General features: G+C 38.7%; 1 protein-coding gene across 3 annotated transcripts in view; it reads left to right on the top strand.

Annotated features, from left to right (window-relative positions):
• The window catches only part of ATAD2 (ATPase family, AAA domain containing 2), a 56,672-nt gene that overhangs the window by 12,887 nt on the left and 21,235 nt on the right, over positions 1–22,550 (top strand). For 2 of the 3 annotated variants that reach the window (XR_003095183.1, XM_006028467.3), the window contains exons 7-21: positions 1,286–1,396; positions 2,462–2,579; positions 4,367–4,480; positions 5,698–5,806; positions 6,289–6,404; positions 8,208–8,382; positions 9,273–9,361; positions 11,460–11,619; positions 12,731–12,821; positions 13,429–13,743; positions 14,025–14,148; positions 15,406–15,592; positions 17,026–17,211; positions 19,739–19,874; positions 20,010–20,206. Coding sequence is in view for 2 of the 3 variants with exons in the window: in XM_006028467.3 (XP_006028529.2) it covers positions 1,286–1,396; positions 2,462–2,579; positions 4,367–4,480; positions 5,698–5,806; positions 6,289–6,404; positions 8,208–8,382; positions 9,273–9,361; positions 11,460–11,619; positions 12,731–12,821; positions 13,429–13,743; positions 14,025–14,148; positions 15,406–15,592; positions 17,026–17,211; positions 19,739–19,874; positions 20,010–20,206 (2,228 nt within the window). In the remaining variant the exon portion in view is untranslated. The remainder of the gene's footprint in view (positions 1–1,285; positions 1,397–2,461; positions 2,580–4,366; positions 4,481–5,697; positions 5,807–6,288; positions 6,405–8,207; positions 8,383–9,272; positions 9,362–11,459; positions 11,620–12,730; positions 12,822–13,428; positions 13,744–14,024; positions 14,149–15,405; positions 15,593–17,025; positions 17,212–19,738; positions 19,875–20,009; positions 20,207–22,550) is intronic. The other variant, XM_025209897.1, reaches the window with a different exon arrangement.

Raw genomic sequence — 22,550 nt, 5'->3', positions numbered from 1 at the left:
AGGGCTTGGCTGTACATTACAGCTTTCTTGGTGTGTTTAGGGTGATTGCTGGTTCTGTGCAAATATGTATGTTGATCTGTGGGTTTCTTGCATAACGTGGTCTGTATTTTACCATTCTGGATACTGATCATTGTGTCTAAAAAGGAGATGCTTAGTAGATATCTCCCTTTTCTCTATGGCAGTGTTACCCAGCCTTTTTTGTACTGCAGGTTGGATGGGCAGTGCCAGGTTAGTCTGTGGCCCATATGTGGCCAGTGGGTGTAATTTGGTATGCGGGGCCGTTGCAGCAGGGTGACCTGGCTGTGGGGAGGTGTGCAGCCCAACCCTGATCCATCCACTGGGTTGGGGAGTGGCCTGGCGCCTATCTGGATGTGTGGGTCAGAGTAGCCTCACCCCAATCCAGACTCAGAGGTTGAAGGGGGATGGGTAGCAGCCTGGCCTAATCCAGATGTGGAGCGGGGAGGAGGCTGGCCCTGATCCTGCTGTGTGGCAATGGCCCAGACTAGGCTGGATCCAGCTGTGTGGAGCTTCTACCACTCCCCCACTGCCAATTTTTCTGACCTGTGGGGATCCTCATGGGCCAGATGCCAGGGCTGTGCATGCTGGATTTGGCCCATGGGCCTAAGGTTCAGCGCCCATGCTTTATGGCATAGAGTTGCAAATTGTGTGGCGTTTTTGTTGTCACAAATGTAGTCTATGGCAGACTTAGGCATCGAATTCAGATTTCCAGACTCCTAGTCCTATACTATGTAGCAATAATAACTAAATTTCTTTTTTTTTAATTATCTTAGAATTAGAGGAAGTAATTTTTTTTGAAGTAATAACATGTCATTGCATTAAAAATAGTCGCCTAAAACAAATAACCATGGGTAAAACTCTGGCCTTCTGAAGCCGGTGATGTTTTTGCCACTGACTTCAGTGAAGTCATGATTTCACCCAGTGCATCTGTGAACATCTCTCCCCACAGATTTCCTTTCCTGGGATATCTCCCTTGTAAGTTGTTCTTTGGGTTCTGCAGTTTTCCAGCTCTGTTCTGTAGTGAATACAACAGCGAGCTATGAATTTAGTGCAACTCATTCTAACTCCTGGGTACCAGTCGTATCATAACTGATTTTAATCCTTTGCATGTTTAAATACAAATGACAGAAATTCTCTGTGTGTAAGCTAGGCTTATTCAAAACTTTCTGTTAAATCAAATTGGTGTTGTTCATAGTGTATGTAATAATACAATGACTTAGTTTAATGAGAAAAAGAGGCCTAAGAGTAGGTCTTCTATCATTTATAGAGTCATCAGAAGAAGGTGAAGACCAAGAAGATGATGATGGAGAAGATAATCAGAAGCGCTATGACCTGAGACAAAGGAAAACAGTTGTACGCTATCAAGCCCCAATGGAAAGTAAGTTGCATGTCTGATTCCACACCCCCCACCCTTGTCTGTGGTTGGCCATGGGCACTGTTATTTCTTGAAATGAACCATCTCTTTCTTATCTTTTCCTTTCTTACTTCAGAAGTCTCTTAACTTCACTTATTCTCCACTGTCTTGCCACTCGGTGTGCTTGTTACTTTACTCTGCCTACTTTAATTATTGATATACTTATCTGTCCAGAATAGATTTAACTACTGTATTTTAAAATACCATGTTGGCATGGTGTGATTCTACAAACATACAGTAAAAGCCCTGTTATCCGGCACCTCAGAAACCAGCATGTTCCGTTAACCAGCATGCCAGTCAACATGGCAAAAGCAAAACCGAAAGTGCACACCCTGGTATTTCCAGTTTCGCCTAGCCCCCATGGCCCATGGCAAAGCTGCCTGTGCTGCCAAGCCCACATGGTCTGGGGCAAAGCAGCCTGTTCAGGGCCCATCTCCCTGTCCCCCAGCACACTGAAACCAGGGAGGGGTGGTTGTGCGCTGGGAGGGGTGGCAGCCCAAACAGGCCTCTCGGGTAACTAGCATATTTGGTTATCCAGCACCCCCATTCCTCATGGGTGCCAGATTAACAGAGCCTTTTCTGTAGGTGCATAATTCAACCCGTATATATGTCAGTAACTGAAGAGGTAAAATTTGCATCACATTTTTTTTTTAACTGTATTTTGAAAGCTACTAATAAATTAATTCTTTACATGTCTGCTATTGCTTTTTAAGACCTTCATTGACAATAAATGTTCTTGAAATAATAGTAGCAAAATCAGTGTGCCAACTGCGATTCAGTAGTACAGGTTTCTTTTAAGAAACATCATAAATGAACTGCTTTTGAAAAGCAAATCTAAACAAACAGGATATGCTGACAAAAGAAACTTAATTCCTAGTTACCTCTCTCCTGTGTGGCATAATACTTAAACACATAGAAGCGGAGGGTGAGACCAGTTCACTTACATTTTCTGCTCTTTGTGCTGTTTGCTCAGATAGTTCTACTAGATCTTTGTATCTATCACAAATAAAATGTGCATTCTTTCAATAGAGCCCAGGCATCAAAGAAAGCCCAAGCTATTTTATCCATCCTCCCCATCCCCGGTGAGACGACGATATTCTTTTAGCTCTGCAGGACCGCGAAGCCCTTACTGTAAAAGAATTACAAGGTTTGTATATGTTTTGTAATTTATTTTCATTCATCAAAGTTCATGGCAGGCTCATTGTCAAATGCTAGTTGAAATGACTTCCAAGGTGATAGTAATTATGGAGACATTGCTGTTGACTATATGGGTATAGTTCATTCTGTTTTTCATTAAAACCAGGGATTCAAAATCTTCAAGTATATCTTTGTTCCTAGAACCATTTTTTCTGAGTTCAAGCTCAGTTTACTTGCAATTTTTATTTTTAAAGCAACCATCAAACTTCCCTTTGTTCCAAGTGATTGTTGTTCGAATAATGTAAACTTCAGTTTGCCATATAACTGATATTAATTGAAAATTTTCTTTGTGGGCAAGATTTAAAGAAAACAGGAGTCAATGTAACTCTTAATTGTATCAATATTTAGACTACAGCCAGAGAGCCTGGCTTGCAGCTCAGGTAACTGGAGTTATTGTAACACTGGAGTTAATTGTCAGTATCTGTTCCTCCTCTACAAAAAAAACACCTAACATGCAATCATTTTGAGTTGCAGTGCTTCTGTAGCGCACAGGAGGCTGAGAATGTAGCACAGGATTTTTCATTGATAGATTGCTTGATACTAGTGTCACTGCCCTTTACAACATCTATGTCTGTATATAGTAACTTGGCCATAGTATTTACAGGACTGCATGACCTTGTTGCCATTGTTCGACTCAACACTGAAACAGTACTGTTGGAGCACAGATCTCGGGCACAGAACTGAGTTCTCTCGGGCTGACTTTTTCCTCCACTCCTTTTTCCTGTAGCACTGGTCTTGGTAAAAGCCCTCAGAATACATAAGTTTAGTTGCAAATAAACAGGGGCAGATCGATCAGTAGAGCTTGACACTTTTCTTTTATGCTCCTTTTAAAAACTTGCCTTACAGAGGCAAGTTATAAAAGCCTTACAGTTGATCCGACTTACTTTCAAATAGTTAGAGGTATTTCATAATAGTATTCTCTTTGGACTTCCTCGTTAGCATGTGTGTGTGAAGTTTCATATATGATGTAATAGAACTCCAAACCTAAGTAAAAAAAATATATCTTTTGTTTAAGTGTGTATGCACAATTTTTTTTAACTTATGTTTGGAGTTAGCTTAAATATAATAATTTTTTTTTATCCTGAAGTTACTGACACATACAAGAGTGTTATAGAGAAATCAAAAAATACATACCCAGGATAATTTACTGTCTGCATCTTTTTCAGTGAAATTATAAAATGTTAAGATGAAAGTACATAATTATGATGCACAGAAAACCAGTGCATGGTGTCACTACTGAGCAAAATAAAGCTTGTCCTCCCATCCTGCTCAGGTACATTACACCTACTGTTGAGTATAAGTATCTTGGCCAGAATTTTCAAAAGTGACTAGTAACTTTTTGATGTTCCAATTTTAGATGTCTTAGGTCTTGATTAGAGAAGGTGTCTTCTGAAAATCAGTCTGTCAATTAACATTAGAAATTGTTTGAAATTTTGGCTGTAGAACATCACCTACTTTAAAAATTTTAACTCACTATGTCACTAGAACATTTTTTCTTTCAGTGAGGAATGCTCTCTCTCTTTCCTCCTCCCCCTTCCTTTCCCCTTCCCCCTTCCCCCTTGCAAATAAGGATGCAACTGGTAGGGGAAAAAACCCACAAAGGAGAGAGACTGCCTTACCTACCAGGTTTCTGCCTTGTGGGAATGAACAATTAGCAGCTTTTTATTTTAACTTGTTATGGTGACTACATAGTGACATTTCTTGCTGTTTTTATTTAAATAATTACAATAAATACAGACGGAAACATGCAATCCATAACAGTGATTCTACATCCTCCTCCTCTTCCTCTTCTGATGACGAAGAACGTTTTGAGAGGCGTAAGAAGCGCAGCCGTAACAGAACTTTAAGGAGGTTTGTGTCATTTTAAGTAGTTCCTCCCCTGGCCCATAAGAGAGAGAATCTGCATGTAAATAAAGCAGTAGTCTCTTAATTCTTACAGAACAGACTTCTAAGTAACCACATCTGTAGGTACTTTTGAGTGTAAAAGGAGCCTGTGAACTTGGAGCCAATTCTAGAAGCCCATCAGAAACTCCTTTTAAAAAAAAAAAAAAAGATCTGCTTAAGCAGCATGAACTGAGCTTTTTCAGTTTCCTCATGAAAATGCATTCTTTTCTAATCTTCTGTTTAAAATGGTACTTTTATCAAAGGTGAAGCAGTTGTATACAAAGTACTATAAAATGCATATGTAAATTGGCTTAAAAACAGCAGTAGTTGGTTGGTGGGGTTTTTTTGTTATAACCTTTTTTTTGTTACAATGTTCTTTGTTTTTATTGTCAAGTCTAACTAATAGATGTAAAAGTTTCAGGCAGGTGGTTGCTGTGGTTTTCAAAAAGGATGGCATTCCTTTAATGACAATTTATGAAAGATTGCATTCAAGATTCTGTAGGATATCATAACATTAGAATATAAGTAAAATTAGGAGATTTCCTATGGTCTGTGCAGACAAAAATGTTTGGGATGGATTAGCAGTTCCAGACTTGCTGGATGGGTTACATGGGTTCACAGTAAACCATGGAAACAGGAAGCACTTGCATTACTATCTCTTTACTTGAAGCTTGCTTATTTAAATTACTGGAAGAATTGCTTTCATAATTAAAATACTAAAGTAGGATCACAATATGCAAATGTGAAATAAGGAGTTAAGTCAGTTATTGCAGTTCCCACCAATTCCCTAGGGCTGAAATTTTCAAAAGTACCCAAAATAATTTAAAGCATAAGTCCTCGGAATGGGCTTTTTGAAGGTGCTTCTTCAAAAGATAAATCACCTTTTGAAGGCTTCACCTTCAGATGGAATGGGCTTTTTGAAGGTTGCACCTTCAAAAGGTAAATCACCTTTTGTGATTCACCTTTTTAACTGTGTTAAAATATTTTAATAACTTGAAATGTCTGGAACGGTGTTTTTTCCTGTATTGACACTTGGACATTATGAATAATTCAGTTTTATTAGCAAAATTCACTCTTAGTGATTTACTTTTATTGCAGACGTATACAAACTTTTGTGTTATTTTCCCAATAAACTATTTGTATTTTACTTTTCTCTTGGTCTCTCTCCTTGCCTCGCAAACCAGGTGCCTTCCACTTAACTTTCGAAAAGATGAGTTAAAGGGAGTTCACAAAGATCGAATGAAAATTGGAGCAAGTCTGGCTGATGTTGATCCAATGCAAATAGATTGTTCAGTGAGTGTTTTATATCTCAAATACTGTGAACAAAAGTTCTTTCATTCTTTGGAAAATCTTTATTAAGTTACCTATAATTATCTCTTTACAACTACCTTTGTGCACAACCTGTTCTTCACCCTACTTCAAAATTTCCTTGAATGTGAAGTGCATTTTCTTTTGTAGCCGCACATAATGTTTTTTTCTTTCTTCTGTTCTTTGATCCTTGGTGTAGTATTGCCGTTGAGATTGCAGTATGTTAAATACTGCACTCTCAAATTCCAGACCTTTGGGCCCAGCGATTCAGTCCTCAGTTTTTTTTGCAGACAACTATGCACCTTTATCCATCAAACTTTGAGTTGAAAAGGGGGAGGAAAATAGTGCTATCCACATGTGATTGCTTAGAAATTGTAATTTAGCCTTTTTGACACGTGTGAAGTATATTGGTGGGGGTGGGGTATAACACGACAAACACACACATATATGTAATTATTCCTTTTTAGGTACGATTCAGTAGTGTTGGTGGCCTCTCTACCCATATTTCAGCTCTGAAAGAGATGGTGGTTTTTCCACTACTTTATCCAGAAGTGTTTGAGAGATTCAAAATTCAACCTCCAAGGTAATATATAATTTATTAGAATTTGAAGATTTGTATTTCTGTTTCCCGGAGAATTTTGCATTTTAAGTGTCTTTAGACCTTAGCCAAACAGATCAATCCCAAGCATACATCATTTCAAGAGTCAGGTAGTGCATAGTCGAGGCATCTGTTTTAAAATAAGAATATACGAATATGAAGTGACCTGGATAAAAATAGCAATTCCAGTTTCTGTATTTTAACTTGACTTCTGACTTCCATGCTAAATATGATCAATTTACAGATGGAAACAGTGTTTCACATCTACATAACTTATTTTGAAATCTAAAGATCTGATTTCCTCCTCCCACCCTGCTCATACATAAGTTCTAATATGTGGTTAGAGTATTAGTAATACTATTTGTTAACGGAGCAAAATAAGCTCCGCCTTTCATATCTATTTTGACTGTGTGTTGAGAAGTAGAATATAATAATAGATGCTTGTACTAATGAGACACATTTTTTCACTGAGCATATTGTAATAGATGGGAACTTATTGGCATATGATTTGCACACATGGAACAAATATAAGTAGGAGAGCTCCACTTTCCCACTGTATATAAAGCAAAGATTCATGGATTGTAAGGCCAGAAGGGACCTTGGAAGATCATGGGGTCCAGTCTTCTGCAGAAAAGATAGCTGGGGGTCAGGTGACCCCAGCAAGGTGGCTGCTTGGGTAGAACTATGTTGGCAAAAACTCAGTAGAAACCTACTGAAATGTAACTTCAGACTTCTGAAAATGAAAGATTAAGTTTTACAAGTAACAAGTCTTGGGGTTTTCTTTAATATTACTTTAAACTTCTCTTAATGGCATCTGACTTGATTAACAATTCTAAATGTTAGTATCTGCAAAGGCCTCTTGACTTTGCAACACACTGGATCTGTTTTGTTGGGTGGGTCTTGGTGTTGGGCATATCTTGAGCATCCCTGTTTTCATGATAATGTAATTTACTATGGGCTGACCTTGTTTGTGGCTTTCATTGGGGGAGAGGGGTCTATTTTACTAGTTCATCACAGATGAATAAGAGAATGTTGTGCAGGTATTGTAGTAGTGGGAACTTCAACTTTTGAAGAAGATAACCTGTTTAGAGCACTGGACTGGACCTTTGAATTCAGTCTTCATTTGCAGATTTTGCTACAAACTGTAGAACTTTAGCAAATCACTTAATTATTTTGTTTCTTTGTTTCTTACTTTGTAAAATGAGGATGATCTCTGTCTCTCTCTCTCTCTCTGTCTTTTAACTTGTCTGTTTGGATTGGAACCAATGTGTACATATATAATAGGGAAAATAATTTCCTCTTATTGGCGAAATACTAAGACCTTTGTAATATAGAAAGCTTAGACTTGATCAGGGTGCTTATTCTCTGGTCAGATCTGCACTGCGGGACTCCTGGTGGGTTAGATTGAAGGGCAAGCAGTGGCTTGTCAGCACAGCCCTCGCTCACTCATTTGCCAATGGCCAGTTCTAATAGAGTCCTGAATTCTGCAGTAGGCCATACCCACTGCAATCCAAGCCCCCAAATTCCCTGGTGTGCCAGCAGATCTGTGGGCCATGTATTTAACACCCCTAGACTAGATAGTAGCAATACCGTCAGGCTTTTAAAGTTGCATAGATAATAACATATTTTTGCTAAATAAAGGTGCGTGTTTGTGTCCATGCTAAATTGTACACATTTTGATTATTTGTTTACCCGTTACCCTGCATATTGATTGCTACTTAAGCTCTTGAAAATATGTTCCTTTCTAAGGTATCTTAACTGAAACATGGAAATTCATGTGTTTTACAGAGGCTGTCTGTTCTATGGTCCACCTGGTACTGGAAAGACCCTTGTGGCCAGAGCGCTTGCTAACGAATGCAGTCAGGGTGATAGGAGAGTAGCATTCTTTATGAGAAAAGGAGCTGATTGCTTGAGTAAGTGGGTGGGAGAATCTGAACGACAGCTCCGATTGTTATTTGATCAAGTAAGTGTACTGCAGTGTACTGCTTGCTGCCAGTAACATCCATAGTTTATGGTTTCATAATGCTTTTCATAAGGCCTTGCTTTCAGTTGTTTAGAATTTTGCCACGTTTTAATGCGTTAAGAAGTTTTACACATCTGGGTGTCTTCAAACTGAATCATTTTTTTGAAGTTGCAATAAAAAAAATTCAGTCTCTTCCATAGAAAGAGATTGCAGAGAAATGTGGGAGTTCTGTCTATATCTTAGAAAAAAAGAAAAATATTGCATCTTCTCACTGAGCAGTCCAGGTATCTCCACACTAGAGCTTGGGCTTGGAACTTTAGGCACAGGAGAGAGAGGTGAGAAAAGGAAAAGAAAAAGTTGCAGGAGCCAGGATAGGATTCAGGATATGAAGAGAGAGGAATAAACATAGTCTGAGGGCAAGACCCACTACTTAAGCATGTTTGCCTCCAGAACCTGTAACTTAAAGACTTAGAAATCCTGCTTTCTTCTGAAGTCAGTAAAGAGATGAGAAACCTATAGGCAAGGACACCCTCCACCCCAAATGATGGTTTCATATACAGCATTATAACCTATCACTTGTTCTAATTACTCAGTTAACTGAAAAAGTAGTGGTCACTGCTCCTGATCTAATATACCTTCTGATCTTTTTTGGTAGAGAGGTACATGATATAATATTAATGGTTTTATTATCTTGGGGTAGTGGCACTTGTTTTGGCTCTTTTTTCATCAAAAAGTATGTTCACACAACCTTGATTTGGGAACTTCTTAACTTTTGAAGGCGTAATATTTGCAGTGATGACTTTTTTAAATGAAGGTGGGGTGGCTTTTTTGGATGTGATACTATATTTCACACACTTCCAGTATTTCTGAGCCTGTTGTTGTTGTTTTAGGCCTATCAGATGCGGCCTTCAATCATTTTCTTTGATGAGATAGATGGTCTGGCTCCTGTACGATCAAGTAGACAAGACCAAATTCACAGGTATTGCACTTTGGCAATTTCCCTCTTTTTAACATAATATTCCTGATGGTCTGAAGGGGAGAAGCCACAGACTTTTTGTAGGAGGAGGCACCCACATATCTGAGCAGTGTATTGCAGGTAATTAGAGCTTGCACTGGTACCAAGGTCAGTATGATTTGATTTAATTTTCCAGTGGAGTTTCTTATATTCTCCAGTACAGCTTTTCAAATGAAATCATATCTCCAGCCTGTCCGTTTGCTTTTCTAGTGGATTGGTTGGTATTATCATTTTCACATCATAAATGAACAATAGGCCCATGTAGTGTTTGCGGCCCTAATGAAAGTATTTCAAAGAAAATTTTACACTTTGTGTGGTAATGACACAAAACTTTATAGGAAAAAGAAAAAAAATCTTTAGTCTTGCAAAAGATTTCAGTCAAATGTAAATGAGCACAATTATGTTTGCAGTCTCTGTGCCATCTGAAGAAATGCTGAGAAAACTAAATGGGTTCTTTTGAACCTAATGGGTTGTCAGCCTTGAAATCTAATGTACATAAAGTGCATGCTTTCTTCATCATTGGATTTTGTTAAAGGGTGTTGATGCTGTCATGGTTTCCTAAAATGAGAAAATTAGAAGTTTCCCCCTATATCCACCTCTCATCTAAACTGTTTGCATCTCTGTACAAAAAGTACAGAGGAAGAAGAGGTGTATCCTTTCTAAAGCACTGTGTCAATTGCTTCTTGCTTGCTGAAAAAGCAACACTAAGACTTCTGGGTCATGATAGTCTTTCCAAATGCAGTTCTGTACTTTCAGCTGCATAGTTTTGATGGTCAGGGAACATGCAAGAAACAAGGCTTCTTTGGTAGTATCTTGTACTGGACCAACTATGTATTTGGGAGAGATGTTAGCTTAGCTTTTTGGCATAGTTAATTTTCCTCTTATCGGTGCTGATCCAATATGGACCAATATATTGGTACATCTCTAATATCTTAGGGAGCTTGTGAAATGTTTCTGGGTTGGGGACTTGAGGGTTAGTTTTAAGTTTTTCTTGAAGCTGATCTATAAACTATTTGACCTCTTTTGAGTTCAGTTTGAATATTGGTGTAGTGTCTTCTCTAAGTTCCTTTTAACAGTTGGTATCAGACAGTTATTTGTTAGCTTTAACTGATGTAGCCTTCATGTGATTGAAGGTGTGTGATTCCTCCTTCGTCTCATGGTTTGATTACTATTTTGTTGTTGGATCTGAGAATACAGCTTTTTTTTTCTAAGGAGGGAGGCTGTAGTGTTGCCTTTGTTTGCTGAGAATTCCCTGGTTACCTTTTTCTAAAGCAGTCAATGAAATGATTCAAGGTATGGATGTCTGCTGGAAGGTGTCTAGTCAAATGTTTTTTTTGTTGTTTGTTTTCTCAGGATCTGGTGACAGGGTCGCCAGAGTGGTCCTGTCCTGGTTGTAGAAGAATTTCAGGTGAAGTTGACCAAAGACTTCTTCCAATTCTCCACATACTAATATTTTGTCAGGTCTTCAGTCCCTGCGGAAGTTTAGGCCTTTGGAAAACATGGATATTTCAGACTTCTTACCAGGAGTGTTCTGATAAGTTCGTGGTGTTGATGCAGTGGTCCTGGCTTCTTCTATTTTTCTTTTATATTAGTTGGAGTAAATATGTACATCCTTTTTAAGCCAATTCCAGTTTAGCTCAATGAATCTACAAGTAATAATCCCCTACCCTCTCACCTTTTCCTTTTTGAATTATGTTTTTTATTGGATTGTTTAACCAACTGCCCTTCTCTTATCTTGAAGCTGTTTCTGATTACTTCTCTTTACTCCACAGTTTACAACCTGTTTTCGCTTGCATTTGGCATTAAAGCAGTGGCTTGCATGTATCTTGGTATTTAGCTTAAGGTGTACCTGCTACTTTCTGACACACAAGGACAGTTTATTGCCAACAATTTGGCTAACATCTCTCCCAAATATACAGTTGGTCCAATAAAGCATATTACCAAAGGAACCGTGCTTCTTACTTAACACTGGTGTTTGATTCCTTGTCTGAATCTTAAGAGTGATTATGCACAATGTAATAAGTTTAGGAAGCTAACATAACATAACGTTTTTTCCCCCTAGTTCTATAGTATCTACACTACTTGCACTTATGGATGGTTTAGATAGCAGAGGAGAGATTGTAGTGATTGGAGCCACCAACAGACTAGATTCGATAGATCCTGCTTTACGACGACCTGGGCGCTTTGATAGAGAATTCCTTTTCACCTTGCCAGATAAAGAGGTAAGAAATACGATTTGCCTTTAACATTAAAAGTGTAAAATTTTGTGTCTAGTCTAGGTGTTATGGTTTAATGAAAAGATGCTCAGGAGTGGCTACTGGGCGGGGGGGGAGTGTGCTTCACAATTTGCATAAAAGAATGGTATCCAGGAGGTAATGCATTAGTGTTTGTGTAAGGTAGACACCATACTAAGAGAGCATAGCTGTTGTCAAAATTGTCTAGTGTAATTTATGTTATTTTTTTAATATAGATCCAGGAACTACTTCAGGAAGTGCAAATCTTAGGCTCAATTGGAAAAAAAGAGTAGGATAAAATACGCATTGTGGATTTGCTAGTTCAGGATAATGGTTTAGTGAACAGTATTTGTTGATATTGAGTGTGTCTACACAAGATGCTGCAATTCAGTAGCAATGAACTACTGCACCATAGCTTGTTGCTACAATGCAGTAGCATCACCGGGTACAAACCATGACAGTCATGTTACTGTGCAGTAGCATCTAAAAAAAACAAACAAACCCCGTGCAGCAACGGTACTGTGCAGTACCACTGGTTACTGTGTAGTCATTTAGTACTTGGTTAGGCAAGTACTAAATGACTGCACAGTAGCAACTACGCAGTCCGCTGCTCATGTAGACACAGCTATTGTTGCATAGAACATTTGTTCCCATTGCTCTAAAAAAAAGGCTGTGAAATTAAGAATTAAAATGTTAAAGAAAGAACTAGATGGACTAATGTGTCTCAACTTAAACACCTGATCCTATGTTATGAGCTTTCCTGAAGGAAAATTTTTGTCACAAGCCTTAGTTGGAAATGGCGATGATTCTTCCAAGATCACAAGTACAATTGTAGAGAGAATACTCCCTTCCCCCTGCCCCCAGGAGCCTTAAATGCTTATAATATTTTAAAATTGTGTACACTTTCTCCCAGGGGGTCATTTAATGTAAATTTAATCATCTTCAATTTGTTGAAAAGTACAGAAAGTTATACTCCTAGAATATTAAAATTATCTTGTTAAAACAAGAAGTGATTTATATTGCTGTCACCTTAACTGCAATATTTTTGCAGGAAGAACAAGTGGGGAATGTGTGTGTTTAAAAAAAACTTTATTCCTAGGCTAGAAAAGAGATCCTCAAGATTCATACAAGAGACTGGAACCCTAAGCTGTTGGATACTTTTCTTGAAGAATTAGCAGAAAAATGTGTTGGTAAGCAAAAACCAATTGGTCTAATAAAAGATGTCACCTCTACCATGAGTTCTGATTCCTTTGGTGTAAGATAAGAGAACCAGAGAGTTCTCAAGATGAATGCATGACTAACAAAATTAAATAAAAATAATCTTATCTAAAAGCTAAATACTGAAGGAAGTATTATAGGAATTTTTTTTTGTCCACTATAACATTTGAGGATCCATTTAATGGAAATATAGAACTTTCTCTGTAATCATTGTCATGAACCTTTACCCCTTGCTAGAAGAATATCTGTTTTTAGGTGATTTTAGTGCAGCTTGGTCAGTTAAGGACCCAACTTTATTATGAGCAAAACTCCTATGTTTTCCAGGGCCTTGTTTAAATCGCTGAGAAACCAGCACAGGCAGAGTTGTTACCCACTTGTGTATTGTTGGCTCACGTGTGTCTTAGGAGAATGAGACTTCCCATCCTTTTTCTCACGAAAAGACAAACAGTTTTGCCTGTGTTTTTTGCTTTTGTCTCTGCTAAGTGAGGAACTTTGGTACTCTAGATTTGTTCATGCTGTTTTTGCATCTTTTGGGATGTCTGAGAATGTTGGAACTAAATGAACTTGTTTCAATCACAGGGTACTGTGGTGCAGATATTAAGTCCATATGTGCTGAAGCTGCTTTGTGTGCTTTACGTCGACGTTATCCTCAAATATACACTAGCAGTGAGAAGTTGCAGTTGGATATCTCTTCTATTAAAATAACAGCCAAGGATTTTGTTGTGGCTATGCAGAAGACTGTACCAGCTTCTCAGAGGGCTGTTACATCGCCCAGTCAAGCACTCTCATCTGTTTCAAAACCCCTGCTCGAAACCACGCTTCACAAAATTTTAGAGGCCTTAAACAGAGTTTTTCCACATGCAGAGCTTGGATTAAGTAAAGGACAAAAATCAGGTAAACATTCCCTTATAATATTTTAAGGTATTCTTAATTTTTTACAGTTCTGCTGCAGCAAAAGTTTGTAATTTGTGTGTCACAATTCGGAAGCCTAAGAGCTTGGAAATTACCATATTGTAGCAGACCTATGATTCACTGAGGCAAAACAGTGAAGGTGGTGGTGATCTAATAGGAATCAGAGAATCTCATGGATTTGGGCATTTATTGAGAAATGTGGTTGCTTCAAGCAGGAGAATGCAGCTACTTAGAAATGACCAATTCTATTGGGTTTTTTTCAGATGTTGCAAATCATATTTTAGAAAATGGTTTAATGTACAGTGATGAGGAGTCCCCTTCAATGTTTGAAGATGACCTTTTTCAAAAAACACCTAAGCGGAAAGAAAACTTCCTCAATTTCAACAGGTGAACTTTTTTGTCTTGCAAGTAAATTCAGACTGCTGCTTCTTTTAGTTACAAGGAGTGTGTGTGTGTGTGTGTGTGTGTGTGTGTGCGTGTGTGTGCGCGCGCGCGCATACGTAATCTTTGACAGAAATAAACAAGGCTACTGTAGAAGCAAGACAGTAAACTTGTAGTTAAATACCTGATGACAACTGCTCAAATTTAGGGGAAAAGTCTCTTATCCTTCAAGAAGATTGCCAGATGAAAGGCAAAAGAATTCTTGAAGTGTGTGGATGAATATTAAGGTCCAGCATATATTTGAAAACAATAATTCTACTGTAACTAAAAGATTTTTCTCTTTGCTTGTAATTATATAATTATTTGCCTAGTTTGACAACGGTTGGCGCGCGCTCTCTCAAACTATGCAGTTAAATTAAGTGATTGTCACAAAAACACTTGATTGAAAAGTCATCTTATTGTGGAATCTTAATTTGGTTTGCACAGTCTGTTGTTTTACCCAAATCTCTTACGCTGGCTGGGGAAATTCTCTTATTTACTAAACTTAAAGACCTATCAGGTTAGAGTCTGATACATCAGGGGTGTCCAACCCATGGCCTGCAGGCCAGATCTGGCCCCCATGTATCATCCAGCCTATGGGGCTCCCTTTGGTCTGCAAATTTGGCAGCACAGAAGTAGGGGCACTGCTCCCCTGCTGACAAATTTTTGGACCCATGGGGAGGCCCGTGGGCTGAATGCAGTGGCCCTGCATGCTGGATTGGGTGACCCAGGCCTGAATCCCAGCATGTGGGGTATATTCTGGCCCACAGGCTAGCACTGTCCCCTTCATCTGGCTTGCAGAGTCAAAAGGCTAAGCAGAACTGTGATATATCAAGTGTGGTGTGATAATTATGGTTGCAAAAAACAGTACTTCTCTCAAACCTGGAGAGTGTTTTGTTGCCTGTGTCAAAAAGTGTGTGGAAAGATGAACTAAATAACAATACATCAATGATGAAAGTAATATTAAGTCCTTACTGTAACCTGTAAGTTATGCTACTGAATTTTGTTACTTTTTCTGGTATCTTGGATGTCCTCCCATACCTATGTACAAGCAGAATTATGGAAAAGCCAAAAATATTCTCCTATTTCTTTTTAAATACTAGATTTACGGTAAAGTGCACAGACACTGAACACCCAAACTTTCATTCATTAATGGAATTATTTTGCGTAAGATTTCTTTAGAAATCTATCTGAAATGTCCTGGTTTTCCAATTCTTTTTTTAGAAGTGCTTATCACCAGCCAACTTCTTACAGACCACGACTCTTAATAGCTGGAGAGCCAGGCTATGGACAGAGCTCTCATTTAGCTCCAGCAGTAATACATGCCTTAGAAAAGTTTGCAGTGTACACATTGGAGCTCTCAGTCTTGTTTGGCATTAGCACTACATCACCTGAAGAAACATGTGCACAGGTAATTTTTGTTCCCCATCTCCAAACCTTTTCAGACTTGTGGGCTCCCTGGGCCCTATGGGCTGCCTGCTTCCAGTGGACGAGGCAAAAAGCAGAAGCTGGGAGAGGGAAGTGGGGCCCAGTGACCCTGGCAGGAACTGCAAGAAAACAGTAACTGAGGTGCCCCCATTATATGGCTCTTGTCATCCTAGTATTTCAGTTTTTAGTTACCACTGCAGTATGTTCATGAGGTAGCGAATCATTGCTATTCCTGTTCTACAACAGGGGAGTGGAGAAACCAAGAAACTGAATGACTTGTCTGACTGGCAGAACACACTTATGGTGGAGTTCAGACTTGAGATGATGCTGTCAAGGCTTGGGGTCTCATTGTCAGAGTCTCCTTTCTTACTCCCTGAAATCTGAGAGCATCAATATCCATATTAAAATAATGCATATTTCTTTGATAATCCCCTAGGAGAATGTCATCCCATCTGTGACTTCCAGTTCACTTCACATTCCCAGAAGAGAGCTCTCTAAAATACATATATTGATCTTCCATTATAATCTATCCTCTCAGTTTAACATTGATTTTTTTTCCTTGTTCTTTAAGAATGGGCTCTTCCTATACTGCTTTCTTGGGTATCTAAACTGGTTCATATGCACAATAAGAAAATATTTTAAATTACAAAGCAAAGCATTAACATTTTTGATGGATGCTTTTGCAGACTTTAACATGTCACCCTCTGCCTAGAAGTGTCATTTTCATAGTAATGTTCAAATTGGCTTGCAGTGTGTGCAGGTTCTACAGTAGGCAATGCATTCATTTTTCATATAATAAAAATACACACAAGAAAAATTCAATATCTTCCATGTTTCAGGGTTGTTGGTTGTAGCCATGTTGGTCTAAGGACATAGGTAGACAAGGTTCTTTGGGTAAATGTGATATCTTTTATTAGACTAACTAAATAGTTGGGAAAAAAATACTTTATTTTTGCATCTTGGCTTCTAATCTACCCAAGAGAGCACCCAAACCAACAACAGACAATCTTTCCAATGCCTGAAGAAGGGCGTTTGTGCCCGAAAACTTGTAATAAACATTTTTTCCAACTATTTAGTTCATCTAATAAAAGATATCACGTTTACCCAAAGAACCTTGACTGTGGTAAAAATGGTAAGCAGTAACAAACTAATGTCTTTCTATAAACAAGTTCATTAACAATTCAGTGTAATTTACTAAACTTTAAGACATGCCAGGTTAGAATCTGATATATCAGGGGTGCTCAACTCCTTGCCCATAGGCCAGAGCTGAGGTAATTTTCTTTACTGAGAGCTGTGCCTAGCCAGTGGTGCCTTACTTAATCATTATTGTTTCATAGCTGATATTAATTGCTATTTTATTAGTGACCTTTTCCATTATTTCACAATGTTTCTCTGTCGTATACTTTGTTTTACTAGTTAATCCGTGAAGCCAAGAGAACAGCGCCAAGTATAATTTATATTCCACATGTCCACTTATGGTGGGAGACAGTTGGATTCACGTTAAGAGCTACATTTACAACAATATTACAGAATATTCCATCGTTTGCTCCAGTGTTGCTACTTGCAACATCAGATATGTGTTATGCAGCTCTGCCACAAGAGGTATTGTTTATCCATGCAGGACTTGTGTATGGTAATTATGTAGCTCCAAAATCAGTGGTTCTAAAAAAACAAACTAAACAAAGAAACCTAGGTTTTAATTGTGGTGGGTGTAAAGAAAATCTCCAAATATGGACAGAGATAATGAAGTCTTTCTGAGTTTGTAAGTGCTGAAAATCAGCTTTGAAAGATGTAAACTCCCATTCTATCTTGTTGCCATGTTAATACTGCAGTTCATGACAGTTTTTAAATAGCAACATTAACAATGCCACTCATCTAATGTACTTGACCAACATTCTTCAGTTTCCTGAAGTATCTTTCATTGAGCAAAGTGGATTGGGAAGTTTGGCTCATCGAGGGCTATGGGGAAAACAAACGTTTTCTCAGTGGCCTCTTCCCTGTTGAAAAGTAGGTGGGAAAAGCATTGAATGATTTCAAATTTAACAAAATACAGGCTTCTCTCGCTTTATGTGGGTTCCGTAAGTGCAAATTTGCTCTTATGCAATGACCCTTTTTATACCAAAAATTCATTATATGCGAGGTAAATTCACTCTTTTATGCAACCGGTGTGGTGGAAGCCCACAGTCAGCTGCTTTTGTGCCGGTGCATTGTGGGAGTGGCGCCATAGGTGGAGGAAGAAAAAATTATTTGAGGGGCTGAGCCGGGTGGTGGTGCCTGGTCCAGGCTGCAGCACCAGTCCCTGCGGCCCGGCCCCATCAGCATGGCACCCCAGGAGCTGAGAGCCATGAAGCCTCTCAGCAGCAGCGCCCATGTCCGCGGCTCAGGGCAGCTGGCGCCCACACTTCCAGAGCTGCAGCTGTCCCAGGAGTGGCGCGACACCATGTCAGTACAGTCAAGGGGCTCAGTACAATTGAGGTCTTGGAACATATCCCTATTTGTTACATTGTAAAGTGGAGTCCCTTTGTGTGAATTAGAGTTATGCAGTGTTTTCCAGGAACACATGTACAACATAAAGCAAGGGAAACATGTATCGTGTTGTCTCCTAAAACTTTTCCAGGTGTCACATGAGTAAGAGTTGTTTAGCTTAATGAGATTTCAGTTAGTTGAGGGAAGGGGAGAAGGGGTTAAGTATCCTTACAAATTAGATTGAGGCTTTTTGAAAAACAGTTTTAAAAAGTGTGCTTCTGCTACATTATAATTTTGATTATTATAGGTTTTAATCTAAATATTTTTTTATAAGGCAAAAGGGAGATTTGAAAATTAAGGATCTGCTCTGGAAAGTACTTACTAGACCAGTGATTCTCAACCAGGTGGTTGGGGTACCCTGAGGTGCCACAAGATCCTTTAAAGGGTGCCGCAGGAAGCATGAGGAAATAATCAAATAGGCGGGCTCAGGCTCTGTGTGTGAAGAAATAAGCGGCTGGGCAGGCAGGGCTTGAGCCTGCCCTTCGCTGCTTGCTTTCCCCCTCTGCAAGGAGGTAACTGTAATAAATATATTAGTTTTTTTAAATGGAATTCTGCTCAGTTCACATAAGCTATAGAGACGTGCCTCAACTCCAACAAGGGGGGGATCCTCAGGTCTAAAATGGTTCCGAACTACTGTACTAAACCAAAATGCAACTTTACTTGACTTCAGCCTGATGAAACCCTGCATGCAGATCAGGGGCCCACGTGCCGCCACCCCACCCTTGCCCTCCAAGAAGAGCTGGGGAAATGATCAGAGAGCTAGGGGAAGGGATCGGAGAGCTGGGGAATCGAACCAGGAGCTAGATGTCCATATCAGAGCAGTCCTTTCTCCTCCTGTTTACCCTCCCTCTTCTTAGTTTTTGTTTCCCTGCAAGCCTGGCTCCGAAACTTCAAAATTCTCCGAAACATTTTTGAAATGTTTCGGAGTCTTCCGGATTCAGTGATTCGGGTGCTGAAATGGCCCAAAACACCTCCGAAATGAAACAGCTGCCGAAATTTTGCATAGAGCCTACTATTTACTTTGCAGTTTTTGTGTGTGTGTTGTGTCACTGATGTTCTGCATTCATCTTTTTCACCTTAATTTTTCTAAAATGCTCATCTTAATAGTGGAAAAAAAATCCCTAGAAGAATTTCAGATTCTAATTAAAAGCCTGAAACAATAAGTATAAAAAAAAAATCCTCATTAATAATGTCATTCCATAATATGGAAAAAAGAAAAACTGGCAACATGTAATTACAATATAATATCAAATCTGCTTATCAACACGGGCCAAACTGCTGCCTGTCATATAATTCAGTCCACAGTGTAACAATGCATTTGAATACAAAAATGTGGGCACTGGTGGTCTAAATTAAACTAAATTTATTATTCATCAAGCAGTTGCTTCAACTTAGGTGGAACTTTAAAGATGTCCTCTCCAACCACTTTTTAATAGTATGATACTAATCCTTGGAAATCTAGCTTTTAGGGCCGAAAAGATAAATTATCAGTGATGCTTCTGTACTCTGCTGTTCACATGGTTGTTGTTCAATCTAGAAATAAAATGCTAGTACAAAACTCTTGTATTTTATTTTAAATGGCTGGGTTTTTTTCTCCCCTCAGGTGCAGGAACTGTTTGTTGATGATTATGGAGAAGTTTTCAATGTCACATTGCCTAACAGTGAAGAAAGAAGAAAATTTTTTGAGGATTTAATTTTACACCAAGCTGCTAAACCTCCTGTATCAAAAAAGAAAGCAGGTTAGGATGTGCTACAAACATCTGCCTTCTAACCTCTCTGCAACCTTCCAATATCTATTTTGGTAATAAATACAAGTTTAGGATTGCATTAAAATGCATCCCATAAGTTGCCAAAACTTTTTTGTCTGACTTAAGTTTTGCAGGCATTGGAAGTCCTTCCAGTAGCCCCACCACCTGAGCCACGACAACTGACAGAGGAGGAAGTGAAACGGCTTGAGGAGCAGGAGGAAGATACGTTACGTGAGCTTAGGATTTTCTTAAGGAATGTTACCCACAGACTGGCTATTGACAAACGATTCAGGGCATTTACTAAACCTGTGGACCCAGAGGAGGTAAAGTAAAGGTTGATCTAAACTTTTTTTTTTCCTATGAATTGGAACAGTCTTAGTATGGTTTGGTTTAGTTTACAGAAAGTGGAGTCAATACTTCTCTTTGGCTAGCTTTGTGCTAAATAAAATAACATTTGTTTGATCCCACCTTGAAAGGTTCTGCCTTGCATAATGCAGGGCTGATAGCTCACACATACTTGTATTATAATTTGACTCAATGGACCTTCAAGCGTAGGAGACTTCTTTCTCAAATTAGTATCATGAATAAATGGTATTTCCCTCACTGTTCTCTTATTGACAGGTTTTATCTTTGTTCACTGTGATGTCAGATTTTCTTTACTCTATTTTTTTTCTTTTTAAATTCTGTTAATATATCGTCTGTCTTTGAGCTATTATATCCTTTTAGGGCCATTTCATGTTCTTCCCCTGAACAAGCTTAACCCAACGACCATTTTCCAAGTGGTAGAAATAATTAGTAGTTCTCCTTCCTTTTTTATATAAAGTTTTCACTGCAGAGCTCATCCATAAGTTGGCACTTTTTTGCCTCTAGTACAGTTTTTTTAGACCCGAGGGATTATTTTTTCCTGTTTCTGTTTTAACAGGTAAAATAAACTTTTAACTTGACAGACTACTTGATCTTTGACTTTTTTCTATGCTCATCTCAGAATGTAGGATATAGATCGCTTCTGCCATAAAATGGGAGGTATATTGTGAAGTGCTAACCTTTTGCCTATGAAGGGCTTGCTAGCTCTCATAGCTGAGTTACCTTTTATCTTGAAATGAACTTTGGTTCGTTTCCTTGGCCTGCTTAATACTGGGCTTGTAGAAAGGAGAAGATGATATAGGGTTCTTTAGTTAGTTAAGCAGTATCACAAGCCTAGACAGCTTCTTGGGTCCTCAGCCCAGCATGTAGCAAGCCAGTGTTGTGGGAGTGAGTACTGCAGGTCTGATTCTTGAGAGAGCTGCAAATCCAGGAAGTGCATGCTAACAGGCGCATCTATATGATACAGTGTAATTCTGGCCATTTTTAACTTGACAAGCTTGATCATTTTTCTAACAAAGGTCTCTGCGTGGAGAATATAGAATTTTAATGGCTTTTTCTTTCAACCAAAGATTTTTGTTTGTCGTCGTTTTTTTAATCCTCAACCCAATGTTGTTAGGATTTGGGGAGAGACAAAGGAGTATGCGTCGCTTTTAGCCTTGCAAACAAAAGATTCTCAGATGTATGGACTTTTGTTTCCTCATTTGCTTTAAGGCATTCTGGCTTGCTTTTAGAAACTTGAGTACCACCATAGTTGGCTTAGTGAGCAGGCTTTGATATATGTGCATATTCGTGACAGCAGTGAAAAGCAGCTTTCTTTACTTTTAAAGACTTTTTAACACCTGCTTTTCTTCAGTTAAAAAGAAAACATGAAGCACTCTTCACACACTATAGGCCATCAGCTGTTTTTATGGGAACAAGAATGGAAGTAGCAGTTTGCAGAAAGTGTTAGGACTATGTTATCTGAATTAGCTGTGATGTATAATGAGAGTGCAATAGCAAGTGGTCTGGATTTCCCCCCCAAATAGTATCGGTTTGGTTTTTTTTGGTTTTAGGGGGTGAGTACAGTTCCCAGGGACGTACCCTCAAATATGGGGGCATATGATCCAGTCTTCAGAAGTCCTATGTGACTGGCTCTGATATAGCCTCACATTTCTTAGGAGAACAACACGGCACAAGATTACAGAAGAGGACAGTGGGAACAGAATTTCATATATGTTTTTTAAAGTAGAAATTGTTTCCACAATGACGTAAAGACACAGTCAAGTTGCTATGACTAATTTTTCTTCCTTAAGTATATTTTATAAGTGAAGAGTTTCCTCTTTATAAAAGTAAACTATAAATCCAAGTCATAAGATTATTCTGATTTTTAATTATTGGTTGATAAATTTGCTGCCTGCCCAGATTATGACCTGGAGACCTGGCTTTAAAACCTTTGGTCTATGTAGTACCTCAGGCTCCTACAAGTCTCATCCATGCCAAAGGTCTAGGTACTGCTGTGCCTGAGACAGGTGAACAGAATGAAGAGCTTAATACTGTTTAGATATACATGCTTCAAGAGAGAGAGGATAGAGGTTCAGGGGCCATTGAAAAGCATGAATAATACTTAATTGGAGGGAGGAGAGAAGATGAAGAGGAAGATAACTTCATTGGTGAGCCTAAATTAGTGTAATATCTAAGGAAGGTTTTAAATAATTGGTCTAGTTCAAGACTTTTACCCTAGGGAATAGTGACAATCACAACTCTGGACAAAATAAAATTGAACTTAGGGAAACAAATTTTCAGTTTTTGAACTTCTGAACAGGT

Source organism: Alligator sinensis, unplaced genomic scaffold, assembly GCF_000455745.1.
Source record: "Alligator sinensis unplaced genomic scaffold, ASM45574v1 scaffold681_1, whole genome shotgun sequence".
Taxonomy (NCBI): Eukaryota; Metazoa; Chordata; order Crocodylia; family Alligatoridae; genus Alligator; species Alligator sinensis.
This window is presented reverse-complemented; position numbering and strand designations above follow the sequence as displayed.